The 17,394-nt window shown below is 45.0% G+C and overlaps 1 protein-coding gene across 2 annotated transcripts; it reads right to left on the reverse strand.

Moving 5' to 3' along the window:
• Window positions 1–82: 82 nt before the first annotated feature.
• On the reverse strand, window positions 83–16,148 carry mylk3 (myosin light chain kinase 3). Of its 2 annotated transcripts, none has more exons than XM_084682776.1 (12): window positions 15,884–16,148; window positions 8,562–8,911; window positions 7,154–7,644; window positions 6,837–6,942; window positions 5,462–5,555; window positions 4,537–4,646; window positions 4,267–4,408; window positions 4,021–4,091; window positions 3,697–3,825; window positions 2,295–2,447; window positions 1,134–1,269; window positions 83–884 (listed from the first exon to the last, which is right to left on the reverse strand). In XM_084682776.1, the coding sequence occupies exons 1-12, from the start codon at window positions 15,959–15,961 to the stop codon at window positions 810–812; spliced, it is 1,935 nt and encodes a 644-aa protein (XP_084538902.1). In that variant the 5' UTR covers window positions 15,962–16,148; the 3' UTR covers window positions 83–809. The 2 variants fall into 2 exon arrangements, with proteins under 2 accessions (XP_084538902.1, XP_084538901.1); XM_084682775.1 differs by lacking the exon at window positions 15,884–16,148 and adding an exon at window positions 11,000–11,765.
• Window positions 16,149–17,394: the final 1,246 nt, after the last annotated feature.

Raw genomic sequence — 17,394 nt, forward strand, 5'->3', positions numbered from 1 at the left:
TGTTTTTCTTTACTGTCTTTATAATGGAAACAATCAGTTATAATGTCAATGATGATGGGTATCAACCCAAGTAATGGAGCTCTTATTTGTAACATGCTTTTATTCACTGTTGATTAAATGCTTGGTATATCTGGGCCTCATTGCTCCATAAGCCTTCACAGAAGGTAATACATAATTTTCAAATTCGACAGATTGATACAACTCTAGTGCGTACCATCTAGTAGATCACGTGACTAATGTGCCATTGATTTCAATATATAGTATCAAAGAAAACATTTGTCACCAAAGCTCCACTTTAAACATACAGTACATACCAAAGGTTTGTCTTCGATCAGCGCATAAATAATGTCAAATGAAAAGTAGGAAGGAACATATTTCAACTCTCCAGAACAACACTGTAGCTGCACTGTAAAGATAAATTGAGAACAACATACTGTAATCTGTCTGATAAGTCCACGTCTGCCAAACCAAAAGTCTCTGATCCAGAAGGATCAGCCTCCCAGACAGACCTCTAGGTAAAAGGCGAAGGGATAGGGGCGCACAGTAGGGACACATCCCTACTAATGTTGAGCCCATTGAAACATCCCCTCAAATAATTAGCGCTGGGGTTGTAGTTTCAACCAAAACTTGTACTTTGCGCTACAAGATGGGGAGGGGTGGCTTGATCTCAATACATTTCTACATGAAATATGCTGCAAAGAGTTTTCTCCTCACTAATGGTAGTCCTATGGATGCTGTCCAGGCAGGCAGCCGTACATGTGAAGGAGGGATGTCCTCACAGCCAGGTGATGGCCAGACTGACAGAGTTGTTACGCTGGGTTGAAGGTGCGATTCTGGTGAAACCTCTTCAGACGGTTAGCTGCTGCAACCACATAAAAGTGCTTCTGCAAGGCAATCAGCCAGAAGACAGTTAATCCAGAGAGAAAAAAGAACACTCCAATAGAAATATAGAGCTTGGCCCTTTTGTATTTTTACTGTGCAAGATGCTACTGCTGGTGTTGTAGATTTGGTTAGTGAGTCCCTAGACTAGTAAGACTTTATATGTATTCCACCAGCCTGTATTCTTGCCTGTATTCAATACATATGTATCAATACATATGTATTGAAATATTTGGATTGAGTCTAAAGATTACCTTCCACTGACGATGAACTGTCAAGTAGCGCTGAAGCTTGACTTGGGACTTGAGCCGTACGCTGTGGAGCTTAGCTTTCTCTTCTAGGTTATTCAACCAGCTATGTTTCATACACCCAGAGGCACTTAGCCGACTGCTGCAGTACAAGAGAACAAGACAGAGAATTAGAGAGAGAACCAGGGAGAGTAAGAGCTAAATAGATGGAAAAGAGAAAGAAAGGACAATGAAGCTGTCAGAAAGGAGTTAGAGGGCAGTGAAATTGTGAAAGATACAAATGCGTTACAGGCAGTCAGAAACAAGGAATACCATTTAGTATGATATGCTCATTTATCCCATAGCTTTTAGCTACAGAACAATATTTTGTAACCTCGACCTCAGAAGTACCCATAACCATTAGGGATGAAGCATAGTGTGTAGGTCACAGCTAGACTGACCCTGGCAACATGTCATAACGAGAAGCTATCATTACGCACTTGCTAAAAGCTCCAAGAGATAAAAAGGATGGTAGAAACAGAGAAAAAAAGAGAGAAGGGGAGCTAAAAAAGAGAAGGGGGCAGAGGGAGACAGGAAGACGAGATAAATAATAAAATAACAATGACTCGTTCCTATGACTAATTCTCTTTATCACCCTTGTCAGGGTACACAGCCTACTCCTCTCAGGCACCAATTACGTCCAAATGAGCATGTGATGCCTCTGTAGCGCACAGTCATTGTTCTCCCAGATGCCACCTGTTTGCCAGACTGCCAAGCTGCGGGCCTGAGTCCTGCCCAGAGTCACCGGGCGTGAAAGCTAACAATTGTCGTCAGAGCCCGGCCTGGCAGACCAACACCATCACTCAAGTCCAGAAGGGTTCCAGCTAGGAAATCTGACTGTGATTCAGTGGCGAATGGGGTGCGAATGCAACACTGCACTTGTATGTACTTGTATGAAAGATTTTTGCTAAAAGTGTCACATTCAGTTAGAATGGAGCCACCAGCTGCATTGCATGAATCATCACAGTTGTTCCAATTGTTTACCCAGATGAGGCAGAAAAAGAGAGAGCGAGAGTGGGGGATGAAGGTGAGAGATTGGTGGAATTTAGAGATGAACACGACATAATGACAGGGTAGATAGAAGGCGGGACTTGAGATCAAGAAATAGAGAAATGATAGAGAAGGTACCATTTGGATGGGATGAGCAGTCTGGAGATGAAGTCCTTAGCCTCCTCAGAAACATTCTCGAAGGCCTCCGAGTCGAAGTCCCAGTTGGCATGGAGAATGTTGTTCATGGTCTCTGTGTCATTATCACCCAGGAATGGAGAGAGGCCACTCAGTCTGACAAACACAAACACGCACGCACACACACACACACACAAACACACACACACACACATAGTTGTACCTCAATAAACATTTCCTTAGAACCATTCAGAGTAGGTGTACATCTTTGACGCTAAAAAAAAGTTTCCTTCCTGCAGTTTGTTCTATCTTGTCATAAAGAACTTGTTTAAACATTTTTGATATATCAAATATATTGAATAATTTACCAACATCATGGATTTGTCTGACCATGGATTGATACAGCTTGTAGTTTTTATGTAAAGCATGTCTCTATGCTGTAGCTGGTGCACTGCTGCCTCACGTGATGGACAATCAAAGTATGGTCATGTTGTTACTAACAAGCTATTGGGAGGTACAATCCCCCGCATGACTGAAGCAAAACACTCATTTGAACCACGAAAATAGAAAACAATAATAATAGGATTAGCATTAGTGCTAGGGTAGGGTAGTGCTAGAGTAGCCAAACTGGCAACATGGAGAAAGCAAAGCTAACACACACGCACACACCTATGTATGTATGTTTGTGCACACAAACACACATCCACACGGAAAGACACATACTCTCTCTCTCTCTCACACACACACACACACACACACACACACATTCTTCTGTTGGGTGAGACCTTCCTTAATCTCCTGCAACAGCTGTCAGGTTATTAGCCTTAATTGAATCAGCCCTGAGAGAACCCCTGTCGCTGTCACACTGTCAGGCCTGTGGTTGATCTGGAGCCACAGCCTAGGCTGAGAGGCATGGCAGCAGGGGGGCAGTAGTGGACAATACAGAGACAGAGAGAGAGAGAGAGAGAGAGAGAGAGAGAGAGAGAGAGAGAGAGAGAGAGAGAGAGAGAGAGAGAGAGAGAGAGAGAAAGAGAGAGAGACTGACCATGTGTCTGTGCATGTGTGTGTGTCTTTGTGTGTGAGCGTGTGTCTTTGTGTGTGTGTGTGTCAGTGCGTGTGAGCCGCAGCTCATGTATTATATATCTGAACTCCCACGCTTCAACCCTCAAATGGAAATATGAAAAGGGTAGACCCTGAAAAAAGACCCAGTTAATGAGCCCTTCATATTTCTGAATAAGCTCTGGGGAACACAGAGAAGAATGGCTCAGTGTCAAACATAGACAATTTGGAGCTCTTCATGGACAACAGAAACCAATCACTGTGTGTGTGTGTGTGTGTGTGTGTGTAATGGATGTGTGTGTGTGTGTGCGGGTGTGTGTGTAATGGATGTGTGTGTGACACTTACAGCATGTATGTTATGACTCCCACGCTCCACATGTCTGTCGGGAAGGAGACAAAATCGTAATTCACAACCTCAGGTGCCAAGAATTCAGGGGTGCCAAAATTCACCTTAAGCTTCTCCCTGGGCCTGTACCTGGTGGACACACACACACAAGTCCCTTCATTCAAAATGTTGCACGTTGTATGTTAATTTAACACCTAAACAAACACTGGGTTACATATACAATGATTATTAATGTTGGTGAGGCTACTGTGATATTACTTTAAGCAGCATATTAAATATTGAAATATCATATTGTGCTGACCTCCAACAAGTTTAGTGACTTACTTTCTGGCCAGACCAAAGTCTATAATTTTGATCTGGTTTCCTGTTGAGCTGACACACAGGATGTTCTCTGGCTGAAAGAGAATAAAAGATGAGATGACTCAACAAAACACTCTCAAAAACTCAATTCACAACCAGTTTAGATGTATTGTCTGGTGGGCATCTAGAGTACTGTACCTTGAGGTCTAGATGGAGAATGTAATTGTGATTTGTATAGTGAGAGTACTGTATTAAAGTGTCGTAGAGTACCTTGAGGTCCAAATGGAGGATGTATTGCTGGTGGAGGTACTGCACTCCTTCACAGATCTGTCTGGAAAACACTATAGCATCCAGCTCTGTCAGCTGGTAGCTCTCGTCAACGATGCGGTCAAACAGCTCTCCACCTTCCACACTGCAAACACAGGGAGGCCCTTTCAAGTACAGATACAGATGATCATGACTCAGAGAATCCTGGCTCATTCTCTCCAGTTATGTCGATATTGTCGTTTGTTTTTGTGACTTTTCATACAAATCACTTACTACTCCATGATAAGTGTAAGATTCGTCCTGGATTCAAAGGCGTCATAAAGTTGAATCAAATTCACATGGTTCAGTTGATTCATTACCCCGATTTCATTTTTCACTTCATCCTTTGATTCCATTGGGAAGGGGGGGCAAAAGGAAAAAGAGAGAGAAAGAAACAGAGCCAAAAATGGAGTAAGTCAGTAAGTAAGAAGAGAGAGAGAGAAAATTGGCAAAAAGGAGATGTTTATTCAATTAAAAATGTCTGTACAGACATCTACAATGTCAAAATCTTGTCTTGTTTTCTCAAACCACCAGACACCAGAATTGCAATATCATTTGCATAAAGTTTGGAAGGGGATGAGAACGACTGTCCTTGTGTGAAATGAGTGTCCTTTTCAGAAGTGTGTTTTTATTTAATCGGAAGACGTCATTTTAAAAGTGAGTCATGGAAAAGCATCACAGTCCTGTGTATAGATGTATTGTGCATCACAACTATAGTGATTATTATGTAAATGTGTAATTTGATGTCACTGCAATCATGGATTGTGAGAGGCAGGCAAATGAGGGAGGAAAAGGAAGAGAAGGAAAGAGTGAGTGTGTGTGTGAGAGAGAGAGAGAGAGAGAGAGAGAGAGAGAGAGAGAGAGAGAGAGAGCGAGAGAGAGAGAGACAGAGAGGGAGAGAGAGAGAGAGAGAGAGAGAGAGAGAGAGAGAGAGAAAGAGAGAGAGAGACAGAGAGAGAGGGAGAGAGAGAGATAGATAGATACAGAATGTGAGTGAGTGTTTTTGTGTGTATGTGTGTGTCTGTTTGTGTCACACTTAAGGCCACTGCTAGTGAGTTACTCACATAGAACCTCATAAATAAACTTCACAGGAACAGAGATGGGTTTGGGTGGGGGCTATATAAGCATCGCTCTGTTCTTGTTTAGCATGTCCACTCACCCTCTCCCTCATTCCTTTGACTTTGATAATCTTTGCAGCCAAAGTCAGACCTGATGACAGCTCTGCACACTTGTGGACTTGACCAAACCGGCCTCTGTTAAAGTCAGACAGGCAGAATGGAAAGGATATCGTTATATCTTAAACATATTGCATTATACGTAACTGTACATACACATCATAAAACAATTTCATGAATTTATGAACTATGTTCATAATACATTTTTACATACCGATCTGTAAATTATGTTTATATACCTCCAAAAGTGAATATATATCTAGTGGGAAATGATGTTCAACCTTTGAGTTGAAAGTTGAAGGCTCTTTAAAGTGCAGTACAACACAACACAGTGCGTCACATGCAAATACACATACACACACACACCTACCCAGAAACAGACAAGTACACACACACACACACACACACACACAACCTTCACATTTGCCTTGACCCCAGTCGAGCTGGAAACACCTGCCAACCTGTCGTACTTTTCTCCTCTAATTTCACTAAGGGTGTACACTGCCTACATCAGACGAACGGAGAGCTTCTCAAGCCCCACCAACATGGCCAGGGCCGTTTAAAAGGAGAAAAGAGAGGGGCTATGCAAAAGGACCCTTCTCAACACCTGACCAAAATAACCCCAGTCCCTGCCAGAGTGAGAGAGATCCAGGCTGTGCTTATTCCTGGCTTGTGAGGGGGATTAGACATGTCTGTATTGCCAGTTGTTCAGCCTTGCTGATATGTGCTATCTATCTCCCCCTCCCCTCTCTTCCTCCTCCTTCTCTCCCTCCATCCCTCCCTCGCTCTTTCGCTCCGTCAGGCCATCACACGCTATCATGGACCGGCTCAGTCAGTCAGTCCTGTGCTGATTATCTGTGAACGGGGAGGCACATTTCTGCACCAGCCAGACGCTGCTCTTGGTGTTATCTGACCTGCTCCACATAGCCTGGAGGACCTGGGCTAGACCTGGCCAGATGCCAGTGTGACTACGTTGTGACAAGATAGCCCCACAGAACAGAAGTAGCCAGCTGAGAAAAGGTCTAATTTTGTGTGGAGGGGAGAACAATGGAGAGTGTGTTTGTAGCAGAGGGGTTGGGATGAGGGGGGGCTGTATATAACACCTATCTCTGGTTAGAACAAGTATTCATGTGTCTGTCAGGCATGGCCCCTCATAAAGTTTAAATTGGTGTTGACCTTTTTCATTTCATTGTTTTGACCCAAAACACGAAGATTTGATTTCAGCTCGAACCAAACATTGTACTGCAAAAGGAGAACTCACTGAACGTTCATTTACTCCACAGAATGATATTGAATTGCACTCCTGAGATTCGAGGAGACTACAAATAGACCTCCAGTACAGAAGAGAACCAGGCTCACCCTCCCAGGACTTCATTGGGCTTCACAGCGTAGTAGGAGCCCATTGGGACCTGCTTGGCACTCACGATACGGTGTTCAAAAGGAGCAGGAAGAGAAGGACAGTCATCTGAGGAGGGAGGGAAAAGGACAGAGGGTAGAGAAAGCCAGATTGACAGATGGAATGAGAAATACAGAGAGGATATAGAGAAAAAAAAAGGATATAGTGATTACAGTGCTTTTGATGAAGCCTGAAGGATCATTGCATGCATGTTCTATCTGTGTTCTTCTAGCAACATTGGTGTTTATTTTGGTGCAGGGATAGAAAGCTGTAAACTTACCAACAACCACAAACTGTGCTTCAAGGGTAGGCACCAGGCTGTTTTCTGTGGATATTCTGCCCTGCAGGGAAGATGCTACCTGAGGGCTTGGCTTCACACATTCATCCTCTGTCCCAGCCATGGACTGAGCCTCCACCAGCTCTTTAGGCTTTGGCTGGACCTCAGGGCTAACAGGCACTGGCCCAGTCTCTGGTTTGAACTCTACATCCACACAGACTTTTGTCTCACTGCAGTCCTGTCTGTTCTCTGGTCCAGCTGCCATGGTGGAGTCTGGTGGAGTCATGGTGGAGTCTTGGCTGGGGTTGGGAACGGTGTCCACTGGCCTGGGAGGGAGGGTGGCAGTGTCAGGGGCTTTCTCCTCTGGCTCTGGCTCTGGCTCCTCAGGGGGGCTGGTGGGCTGCGGTGACACTGCAGACCCTGGTGCTTTGGGAACCTCCGTCTCCATGGCAACCCCCTCAGCAACCACAGATCTCTCGGTCGGTTCTGGGGCTCTAAATACAGTAACATCAGATTCATCAGCAGACCGTCTTATTATGACCAATGTAGTTTCACATCCTATGATAATAAAAGCTAAAGCATTTGCATTAGAAACTCATGGATAGTTTGACTATTGACTATGAGTATCAATGTACACTCAATAAAACACCACTGAGGGCTTTCACTTATTTAAACCCAACTTCAAAGTGACCTCCTGCATGTAGGCCTCAGCTAATTACTCTTTTACAAAGTCTATGCATTATTTGAATCACTCAAACTCTCATAGGGAAGCAAGCTTCCATTACTGTGTACTACTGCCCCTGAAAGTAGCACTCCATGTGCGAAAATCTCCACAGTCACGAGTCTCACAACACTTTGATGTTAATGTGGCCCTCCATGGCATCCTCTTTGATCTCAGCTGAACCTTTCATTAGTGAGATGAAAAGCCTGTTTCTCTCAATATCGCCACTCCCATGTTGTCGCCTTTGTGTTTGAATCTTGCATGTATGCGTGTGTGTGTGTGTATGTTCGTGCGTGTATACATGTGTATACGTGTGTCTGCACATTGTGTGTGCTGTATATGCGTGTGTGTATGTGTGTGTGTGTGTGAGTGTGTATATGTGTGTCTGCACATTCTGTGTATTGCATTTCCCTGGAGAAGACAACTGATCGCTTCCCACTGTTGGGTAACCTTTTGAGATGGTCGTTTTTTAATGTTCTACCAAAATAGGTGAAGCCAGTGAAGATAGAGGATTCATGAGGATAAGTTCCCACTGAATAGGTAGAAGAGTAGAGCAGCGCACCTATTTTCACTAGCCCTAACCCACACCTGGTATATAGTATATCACACAAGCCATATATAGTGTACACTATTTATAACTGCACCCACCTAGTATAAAGGCTACAGTATTGTATATAGTCAGTTTCCTACCTGTCCAGCTCCTCCTCCACAGCAGCAGCCCCCTCCGGCCCAGCAAGCCCCTCCTGGCTGTCAGGGGCAAAGGTCTGGACCCGGCTGGCCTCTCTGCTCCTGAGGGTGACTTCTTTGGGCTTGCGAGGACCTTTGCTGACCCCATCCTCACCGGTAGTGGGGCACAGGGCCTTCTCGTGCTTGGCGGGGAGCTCAGCCTTGTTCTTTGGAGACTCCAAGTGGCCTGGTGGGACTGGGTCTGGAGCTTTCACCTCCTCTTCAGGACCCAACCCCTGCTCCTCCACCTGGGTTTCCTGGTCACAGACGCAGGCTTTGGGTTTGGCATTGCTCTCCTCTGATTTGTCCCTTTTCTGGAGGGTAAAAAAATCAACCATAATGATTCATGTCAGATAGAATAGTCCACCACAATGCTGGTGGTAAAGCCATCTGGGATGTCTTCATTCTTCATTCTGACCCATGACCTTGAACTGAACTAACCGTTCATAAAATAAGTAACATTAATTTACATTAAAATGATTAAACAGTAGGTTTAACACAGGACTATTTGAAATACTGCAAGAAACATGTCGATATATTTTCCTCAACATGGGACTCTGGATTGTTGTTTCTGTCAACAAACCTCTTCATCAATTTGCAGCTTGGTCTCAGGAACAAGACTAAGGTTTGTATTACCATGTCAAGTGTTTGTAATGGGCTGCTGTTGCATTCCCCAGATGGCAGTACATGAGGCCAAGTGCCACAGTGTGGCCAAGTAGCTGGCCTCACTCATTTGTTCCCCATAAGCCAATGCTTACGGGGAGATACCAAATGTAAGTAGATACAGCCTGTAGGGGTGCCTGGAAGGTTAAAGTGTGAGTGTGTATGTATGTCTGGGATCTGTGTATATGGGGTAGAAGGGTCAGGTGGTTGTTACTGGGTAAAGTATTTGACCTTTGACCCACAATTTTTTTTAAAGAGCATTTAGATTTTGGGGTCAGTGGAAAGGTTTTGGTGACTAAAGGCAACCATATGTTTTTATTTCTATTTATTTCTGTAGTATCCCTTTGTATCATTTGGGGTAACACTACATTTTGGGAGGCTCCATATACAGTATAAGGCGTTCTAAAAATACATATCACTATCAGTTCAACAATCAACCATCTTGTTGTGCGAAGCTAGCTATTTTAGCTTGAATTCCAAACGTTTCAACCCATAGTATCCACGCGCAGGTAGGTAGGTAGACAGACAGATAGCACGTCCAATCATGAGTCAGGGTAAGGCTTAATGATTGGTTGTGTTTATTACAGTCTTGCGATGCCCACAGATGTCGGATTAATTTAATATTACCGTCAAACCTTTATATGGTCGCTGGTTCAATTCCTGGCCGTGCCAAATGATGTTGTGTCCTTGGGCAAGGCACTTCATCCTACTTGCCTCGGGGGGAATGTCCTTGTACTTACTGTAAGTCACTCTGGATAAGAGCGTCTGCTAAATGACTAAATGTAAATGTATATGTATTTGTTGCTGTCAATATGTTACGTTTATTTAGGCAAATATCAGACAAAGTGCTACTCAACAACATTGCCTACCCTGCCTTTAAATCCAACCAGTTGTTACATGGTTGCTGAGCATATGTAGACTATAAATAGGGCTTTCTTAAATGGTTTGATCTATTGGGTTAGTTAGTGCTATTGCTAGCTACTGCTAGCTGAATTTGTGTTATCATGCAATCATAATCTCAGCTAAAATATCATAATTCTGCAACAAAGTACATCGTTTTCAATTGTAGTCTTATAATGTTACCTGGCATCAACCAGACCTCGTGATGGAATTTGATTGATTGAACATGTTTTTTTGGACAAGACCCCATGCCTTCAGAACACCCAACCTCATTGTTTTGAGAAGGTCAAGACGTGTGCAAACAGAAATGACAATGACATGGCAGCAATTAACAAAAAGGCCCAGACATAGATCAAGAAGTATCAACATCAAAACTTTAAATTATTGTCACAACCACAATCCTTTTACATTTACTAGACCTTGGAACATGGTCTGCTCTATTTCATTATTTAATTATGGTTTATATAATTATAGTTTCCTCCACTAAAGCAATTTGGTGTTGGAATTTCACTGAGTGACCATAACACAATTATAGTTTAGTCAGAACATCCCCTGCCATTCTTCCCTCGGCTTAGAGTAAGAAGGTGAACCACAGACCCTCACCAGGACTGACTAACACACTAACGTTGTAATTATACACTGAGACTTTAAAAGCAACTCATTGTTTCCGGTGGGAGTTAACGCTAATGCTGTCAGCTTGCTAGGAAAAGCACCAGGGAATATCAAGTTTACCCTATATATAGTTAGAACCTCGACCCATCGGTGGTTATTGCGATGGAACAGTTGAGAGTGACGTTAACACACCAAACAAGTCAGGAATGAAGATAGCCCAGACTGACCTGTTCCTCAGTGCTGCCTAGCAGCCCTTTCAGTCTCCAGGGAACAACGCCTTTCAAGATGAACTCCACCACCTTGGAGCTTCTGAACACCTCCCCAACGTATCCTAGCATCTTGTCCACGGCCGAGACCGAGCACTCAATTCCCTCCATTTTCTCTCTCTGCCACCTACCGTCCTGCTGGAGACTCTTGAGCATGGCCACAGTCTCCCCACACAAGGCCCTGACCTCCGAAAACAAGGCAGGGTCTCCGCCAGCAGAGCCTTTGTTGTGCTCTCCCTCTTGACACGCCCTGTCCCTGTCTGGCTCTCTGTCTTTCCTGAACTGGCCCGGATCCTTCGCCAGAGAGCCCAAGCCCTGGCACACGGCATCCAGCCTCTGCAGGACCTCAGTCTGGCTGGAGGCGATCCGCTCCACCTTCCCTTCCAGCTGACTCAGTTTGACCTCCATTCCTCCCAGAGTGCTCAGGAGGCTGTTGGAGTTGGGGGGCTTCTTGATTGGAATGACAGGAGCCCCTGAACCATCCAGTTTCCCCCCCCTCGTACATCTTGGCTATGCAGGTGGTCAGAGAGGCTGATTTACTCATCGTGTCCGTGTGAGGAGAGGTTGAAAGAGAGAGGAGAGGAGCGGTCCTGCTAATCCACTTGGGTCCTCATGGACTGGTGTTTGGTTTGGAAGACCTTTCAAGGTGTCCTGGTGGCTATTCCACCCTTATTCTCCCTCTCAATCTCTCGCCCTCTCTCTACTGCTATTTGCCTTTCTCCCTCCCATACACTCTTTCTCTCTCTCTCTCTCTCTCTCTCTCTCTCTCTCTCTCTCTCTCTCTCTCTCTCTCTCTCTCTCTCTCTCTCTCTCTCTCTCTCTCTCTCTCTCTCTCTCTCTCTCTCTCTCTCTCTCTCTCTCTCTCTCTCTCTCTCTCTCTCTCTCTCTCTCTCTCTCTCTCTCTCTCTCTCTCTCTCTCTCTCTGTAGATGTAGATAGGCAGCTCTGTGGAACTCTGTTGTCTAAATGTGCCAGAGACATGACACCACTTGAATAAACACCTCCTCCTCGCTATCTTATCTCTCCACTTGTCTGCCCTCCTCCCCCCTCCCCCTCCTCACCCCTGTGCCCCTGTGCAAATGTTTTTTTTTTAATAAAGCAGGCGACTGGTCACTGCCAAGATTCCAATGGCAGCTTGACGTCACAGAAACATTTAAATTCACCTCGAACGATGTTGTTGACTAGTTGGCATGTCGGGAATGACATTTTCCAATACAGTCCTCCCCCTGCTAAGTTGGTCGGAAATGTTACCAAGAGCTTTGGGAAGGTTGTTTGGTTGCGGCTGCACCCAACAAACGTGTTTGTTTGTTTGTTTTGTTTTGTGTGTCTTTGAAGAGTTTTAGAGGGGGGTGGGAGGGGGGGGGTGACAGGGCCCCAACAGAGTGGGTGGCTTCAACATTCTGGCTTGCTCTCAGCTTGTCCTCCTCCTCAGTGCAGCTGCCCTAGTTGTCTCACAATGCCCTGCGTGGCAGAGAGGAACGTGACTTGACATTGGCTGGCACTCTCTTGTAAAAATAAACCGGGGGCGGACAGTAGGACGATGATGAATTGCAGTCAGGAACCTTGGCAGTTGACCTGCGATCTCACTCAGGATCCTTAATGCACCTTGTTTATTAGAGACAATATACTTTTCTTTCGAAAACCAACAACACCTTGGTCGATCCCCTCTCTCAGCTGTTTGGAAGGTTTGTTGTTCAACTAAAAGTCTCACCTCAAACACTTACCTGGAGTGGTTGAGTAAATATACAGGATTTCTGTGATACGACTTACAATTCTGAATAGACACAGTGCATTACATGTTCATCGTCTTCCCCTGAGGAAACCCCTGACAGATCATAAAGAGCAGCCTTCCAGTGCCTAATCTTTTCATAGAGAAAAAGATTTCCTGGTATGTTGGAGCAGAGCAAAACAAGGACCACAACTAAAGAACCATAATGATATCATGAATTCTATTGATATAGAGCAGGTCATACAGTAGTATGTGTTAATCCCGGCCATAATTTTAAACGTGTCATCCGATCGTTTTTATACACCACATGTAAATACAAGTAAAAGTTCCATTGATTCATCGAAGTCTACCAAAGATGATGGAGCATTCGAGACCACAGGGAGGCTGGGAAGCCATGAACAGATCCCAATCTCAGAATCAAATATTCCAGAGGTGGAACACTAAACCCTCATACACCTCCAAAAGCATTGGCTCTGTCTGGTAACACAGGCAGAGCTGGCTCAATCACCAATCACTGGCCTCAAAGCCTCATACACATTCACTCCACATGCCCAGGCTTCGGCTTAGTAAGTTGACATTCTTTCAGGTGGGGGTAGGACCTCGCAGCTCTCTACCTTTTCACACACTGTGCTACTAAACACCATCTCAGCTGAGCTACATAGCTGGAAGGTAGAGGACAGTCCTTTAGGCTTGTGGAAATGGCCAGAATGTAAGCCAGGGACTTTCATAAAGTCCCTCCTCATAAGAATATAGCCCCCCAGCTTTGGCCGTTGGCCAGGAGCCGACCCGCTGATACATAACCGTGTTACGCAACCATGCCTACCAGCCATACACGATTGAAACCTCTTGAAAGAACAGTGTCAAACAACAGGAATAGAGCACCAAGGTGGTTTTCCACCAAAGGGCGGGTCTCTAACCAAGTAAGAGGTGGGAGGGGCTATGTTATGAAGTTAAACATCTCTATTTACTGTCTCCACCAATAAACCCCAGGGCCAGACTAGTTGGAATCCTAGCATGACAACAGTCTTGGCAGAAGTGCCGTCCTCATAACAGTCCCCTTTAAGAACAGGTAACCTTAAGAGCAGATCTCCAACCAGTTAAATCTTTCCAATTCCTAACTTCAATCATTAGAAAGAGGGATCATATAAAACTGTTGTCTGGGGGGGGGGATATCATTCCTGTTCAGAACATTGCATGAGATAATAAGATAGACATGAGGCAGAAGATGCAATGTGTGAACATGTCCAGGCACTAATGACCTCCCTGGTACAGACTACTCAAACTGGGATTAAACACCTGTGTACTTCTTGCCTATTCCAAGCTTTCATCATTAAACCTGTCAGTGCAAGGACACCATTTAGGCTACAGCATGGATAGGTTTTCACAAGTCTTGTTAACTCCTTTTCCTGGCGAAAGATAATACATTGTGGAATGTTTCTGAAAGATAACTGCATAGTTTCCATGCTGCTACCCTAGCTTGTGGTAGCTGCCCCCCTGAGTGACAGAGTTACGAGGGCTAGGTTGAAAGAGGTTGAGGGTGAAGGTTGGTCAGAGGTTTGCCGGTGTAGCCCTAAAAGCTAATTCCATCGCCCCTGACAGGTGTGCTCCTCAGTAATCCAATACCATAGAAATCTCTCAGCCTCAGACAGGGACATCACGTTATAGCCAACTTCTCCATCTTAATCACCCTCCATGGTTTTACTCACAGGTTCTCCCACCCCCGAGGAGAGAATGACAAGCCCTACCCCAGAGAAAGTGAGGTCACTGTGAGTGGAACATGCTGGGCAGGCTGATAGAGAGTTGAAGGGGACGGTGATCAGATGAAGAGTGTAAAACACAAGGAAGTGTTTACCTCCTGCTCTGCAGAGGGCTGGCAAGCTCTGGAGATCTAAAGCTGGACAGTGTTTATAACACTTAGTAGCCCACCTTTTCTGTCCGACCCCTGATATTTTGTACAAAACGGCCACTCTCCATGCGATGACTCTTCGAGTGGCTTTCAACAGCACTACTGGTAATGTAGCACTGTGCGACAGAGTGAGAAACTCTTCACTCAAAAGTCCTCGTTGCTCTTCTTCTAGTAAATCGTAGAGCGATAAAGTCAGCACTACATGGGTGGCCTTTGTTATGGCCCGTGGGGTGTGCACAGGTGTGCACAGGTGTGCACAGGTGTGCACAGGTGGACAGAGGTGGACAGAGGTGGACAGAGGTGGCTGAAATGAGTGGAGTTTTAACAATGTGATGTTTCCACAGGGCTCTATGACCTGGAGCTTGAGATGTGATACCCAGACGGGGGTTTGCTCTCTGAATAACACCTCTCTCTTTGTCTCTCTCTCTCTTTCGTTCTCTCTTTCTCTCTCTGTCTTTTGCCCAATGATTAGCAAAAGTAGCAAATTATATGTAAATTAAAGAAAAAGCTTAAATTGTCATCACTATCATTGTACTATTTTAAACATGAGATTTGATCATTCAAATAATATACTCAAACAAAATCTCAAGTGATATGTAAATGTTTGCAAATCATTTAGTACAACATTAATTTGTATCAATATACTTGTGTATATTCATATATCCATTGACATAAATATATTCATCTCCATAAATAAATGTGCCAACCTTAAACAATTGTTAACACAAACATTCTCAAACGTATGGTCAGCAATGGATTAGAAATATATTATAAAATAACTTTGTTACAAAGTGTTACCTATTCCTTTTGCAGTTAATTACGCTTCGGAAATAGAAATGTCTCTGCTGTGCCAATTAAGAAAAAAATTATTTAATTTAATATTCTAATTTATTATATAATGATGTGTCTGTCAGTGCCTTACTCCTTATGCATAATTGATTTAGAAGAATATTTTCTATAAATTAACTTTCCCAGATGTTTAATCACATTTTAACATGTACTAATTTTAAGATGCAGTTAAAGAAAGTTCATGAGGAAGACTAATTTGCTACTGGGGGAAATTGTATTTGTATGGCCCTGTTCACACGCAATGTCACAGAAGACGTCACAGATGCCCACAGATGAGCACCTATAACCAAACTAAACTCTCAAACTCCAAATCAAGTGTTACTCTCTCCTGCCTATTAGCAGAGCTGTGGAGTGTCTCTTACCGTAAACTTCCGTATGTAGTCAGAAACACTGAACCCTCTGGTCCTGAGCTGTAGAGATCTCTGGACAAAGGTCCCCATCACGGTCCATTCATCCAGGGCTAGGAGTCAGCTGTACGTGTGCTCCTCAGACTCTGGGCTCTGTGTCTGGAGGAGGAAGAGACAAGCGAAGACAGGCCTCCAGGAAGCTGAAACATGGTGGAAATGCTGAGAGAGAAGAAAGAGACACTTTTGTTGACAGAGACAACTCTATCTCATCACCCCCCTCTCCCTGCCCACCTCTCTCTGATAGCCCTGGGCTGGGCGTCATTTCAGGGGTCCCAGTCCCCAACCCATCCCATCCTGCTATCTGTACGCCTGCCCCCCACCCGCTCCCCCCTCCAGCCCACCCTTCCAACCACTGCCGACCCAGAGTCTGAAACCACTTCCTGCTGAGAGATAGCAGCTGCCTGAGATTAAACAGGGTATGCAGGAAATGCGAGTGTCCTGTTTTATTAATAGGGGTTCAGATTGGTTGTTTTGTTTTGGACGCTGTGTGTGTGTGTGTGTGTGTGTGTGTGTGGGTGTACATGCTTGTGTGTGTGTTGGGATGGGATGGCGTTCTCCATCTCTACTCCTCCTACGTGCCACCTCCGTGATGATGGCCAAGAAGATTGCTGATCTGAGGTGAAGAGAACCTCCCCTCTCAGCTAACTCACCAAGTCCCCCCGTCACACCACTGTGTGTGCGCGTTTGTGCGTACCCGTGTGTGTGTTTGTCTGTGTGTGTACGTGTGTGCCTGAGTGAATGTGTGTGTGTCCATCTGTGCATGTGTCCCAAATTCTGTGCGTGTGTCTGCCTGAGTGTGCCTTCCTTAGTGTGTGTGTGTGTGTGTGTGTGTGTGTGCAGGAACTTGTCAGGGAACTGATCCCACACGCCTCTGCTGAGCTGAGTGCAGGGCTGCAGAGTGCGTCACCAACACTTAAATGAAGGGGCATCGTGTTGCTTGTCTAAACCTCAGAAACGCCCTCTGCGCACACACAAACAAGGCAAAGGAAAAGACACACACACACATAGACACACACGTACACACATCTTAAACACAAGGATAGATGAGGTGCATCTATGGATGGAGTGGAAAGGTCTACCCCTTCTCACCTTACCACCCCTCTCACAGACAGACTGTTTTCCCATTGCAGTTTCCCCCTCATCACATCACCTTGTTTATCAAAGCAGAGGGGCAGCAGGGACTCCACACCCCCTCTGGAGGATTTTCACCAAACAGGATCATCCACAGGTGATTGGTCCGCTTCTCTGAGGTAAATGACAGTGTGCAGACCTTCAGCATGCGGTGGCAGTGCTGCTGAACCTAAATGTAGGTGAGAAGAAAACACTGAGATAGGATGTTGGTGATGAGGGTCAGGGTTCAGGTGAGGAGAAGGAGGAGGAGGAGGAGGAGGAGGAGGAGGAGGAGGAGGAAGAGGAGGAGGAGGAGGAGGAGGAGGAGGAGGAGGAGGAGGAAGAACTGATGAGCA

Source organism: Hypomesus nipponensis, chromosome 19 (genome assembly GCF_054491055.1).
Source record: "Hypomesus nipponensis isolate SF chromosome 19, ASM5449105v1, whole genome shotgun sequence".
Lineage (NCBI taxonomy): Eukaryota > Metazoa > Chordata > Actinopteri > Osmeriformes > Osmeridae > Hypomesus > Hypomesus nipponensis.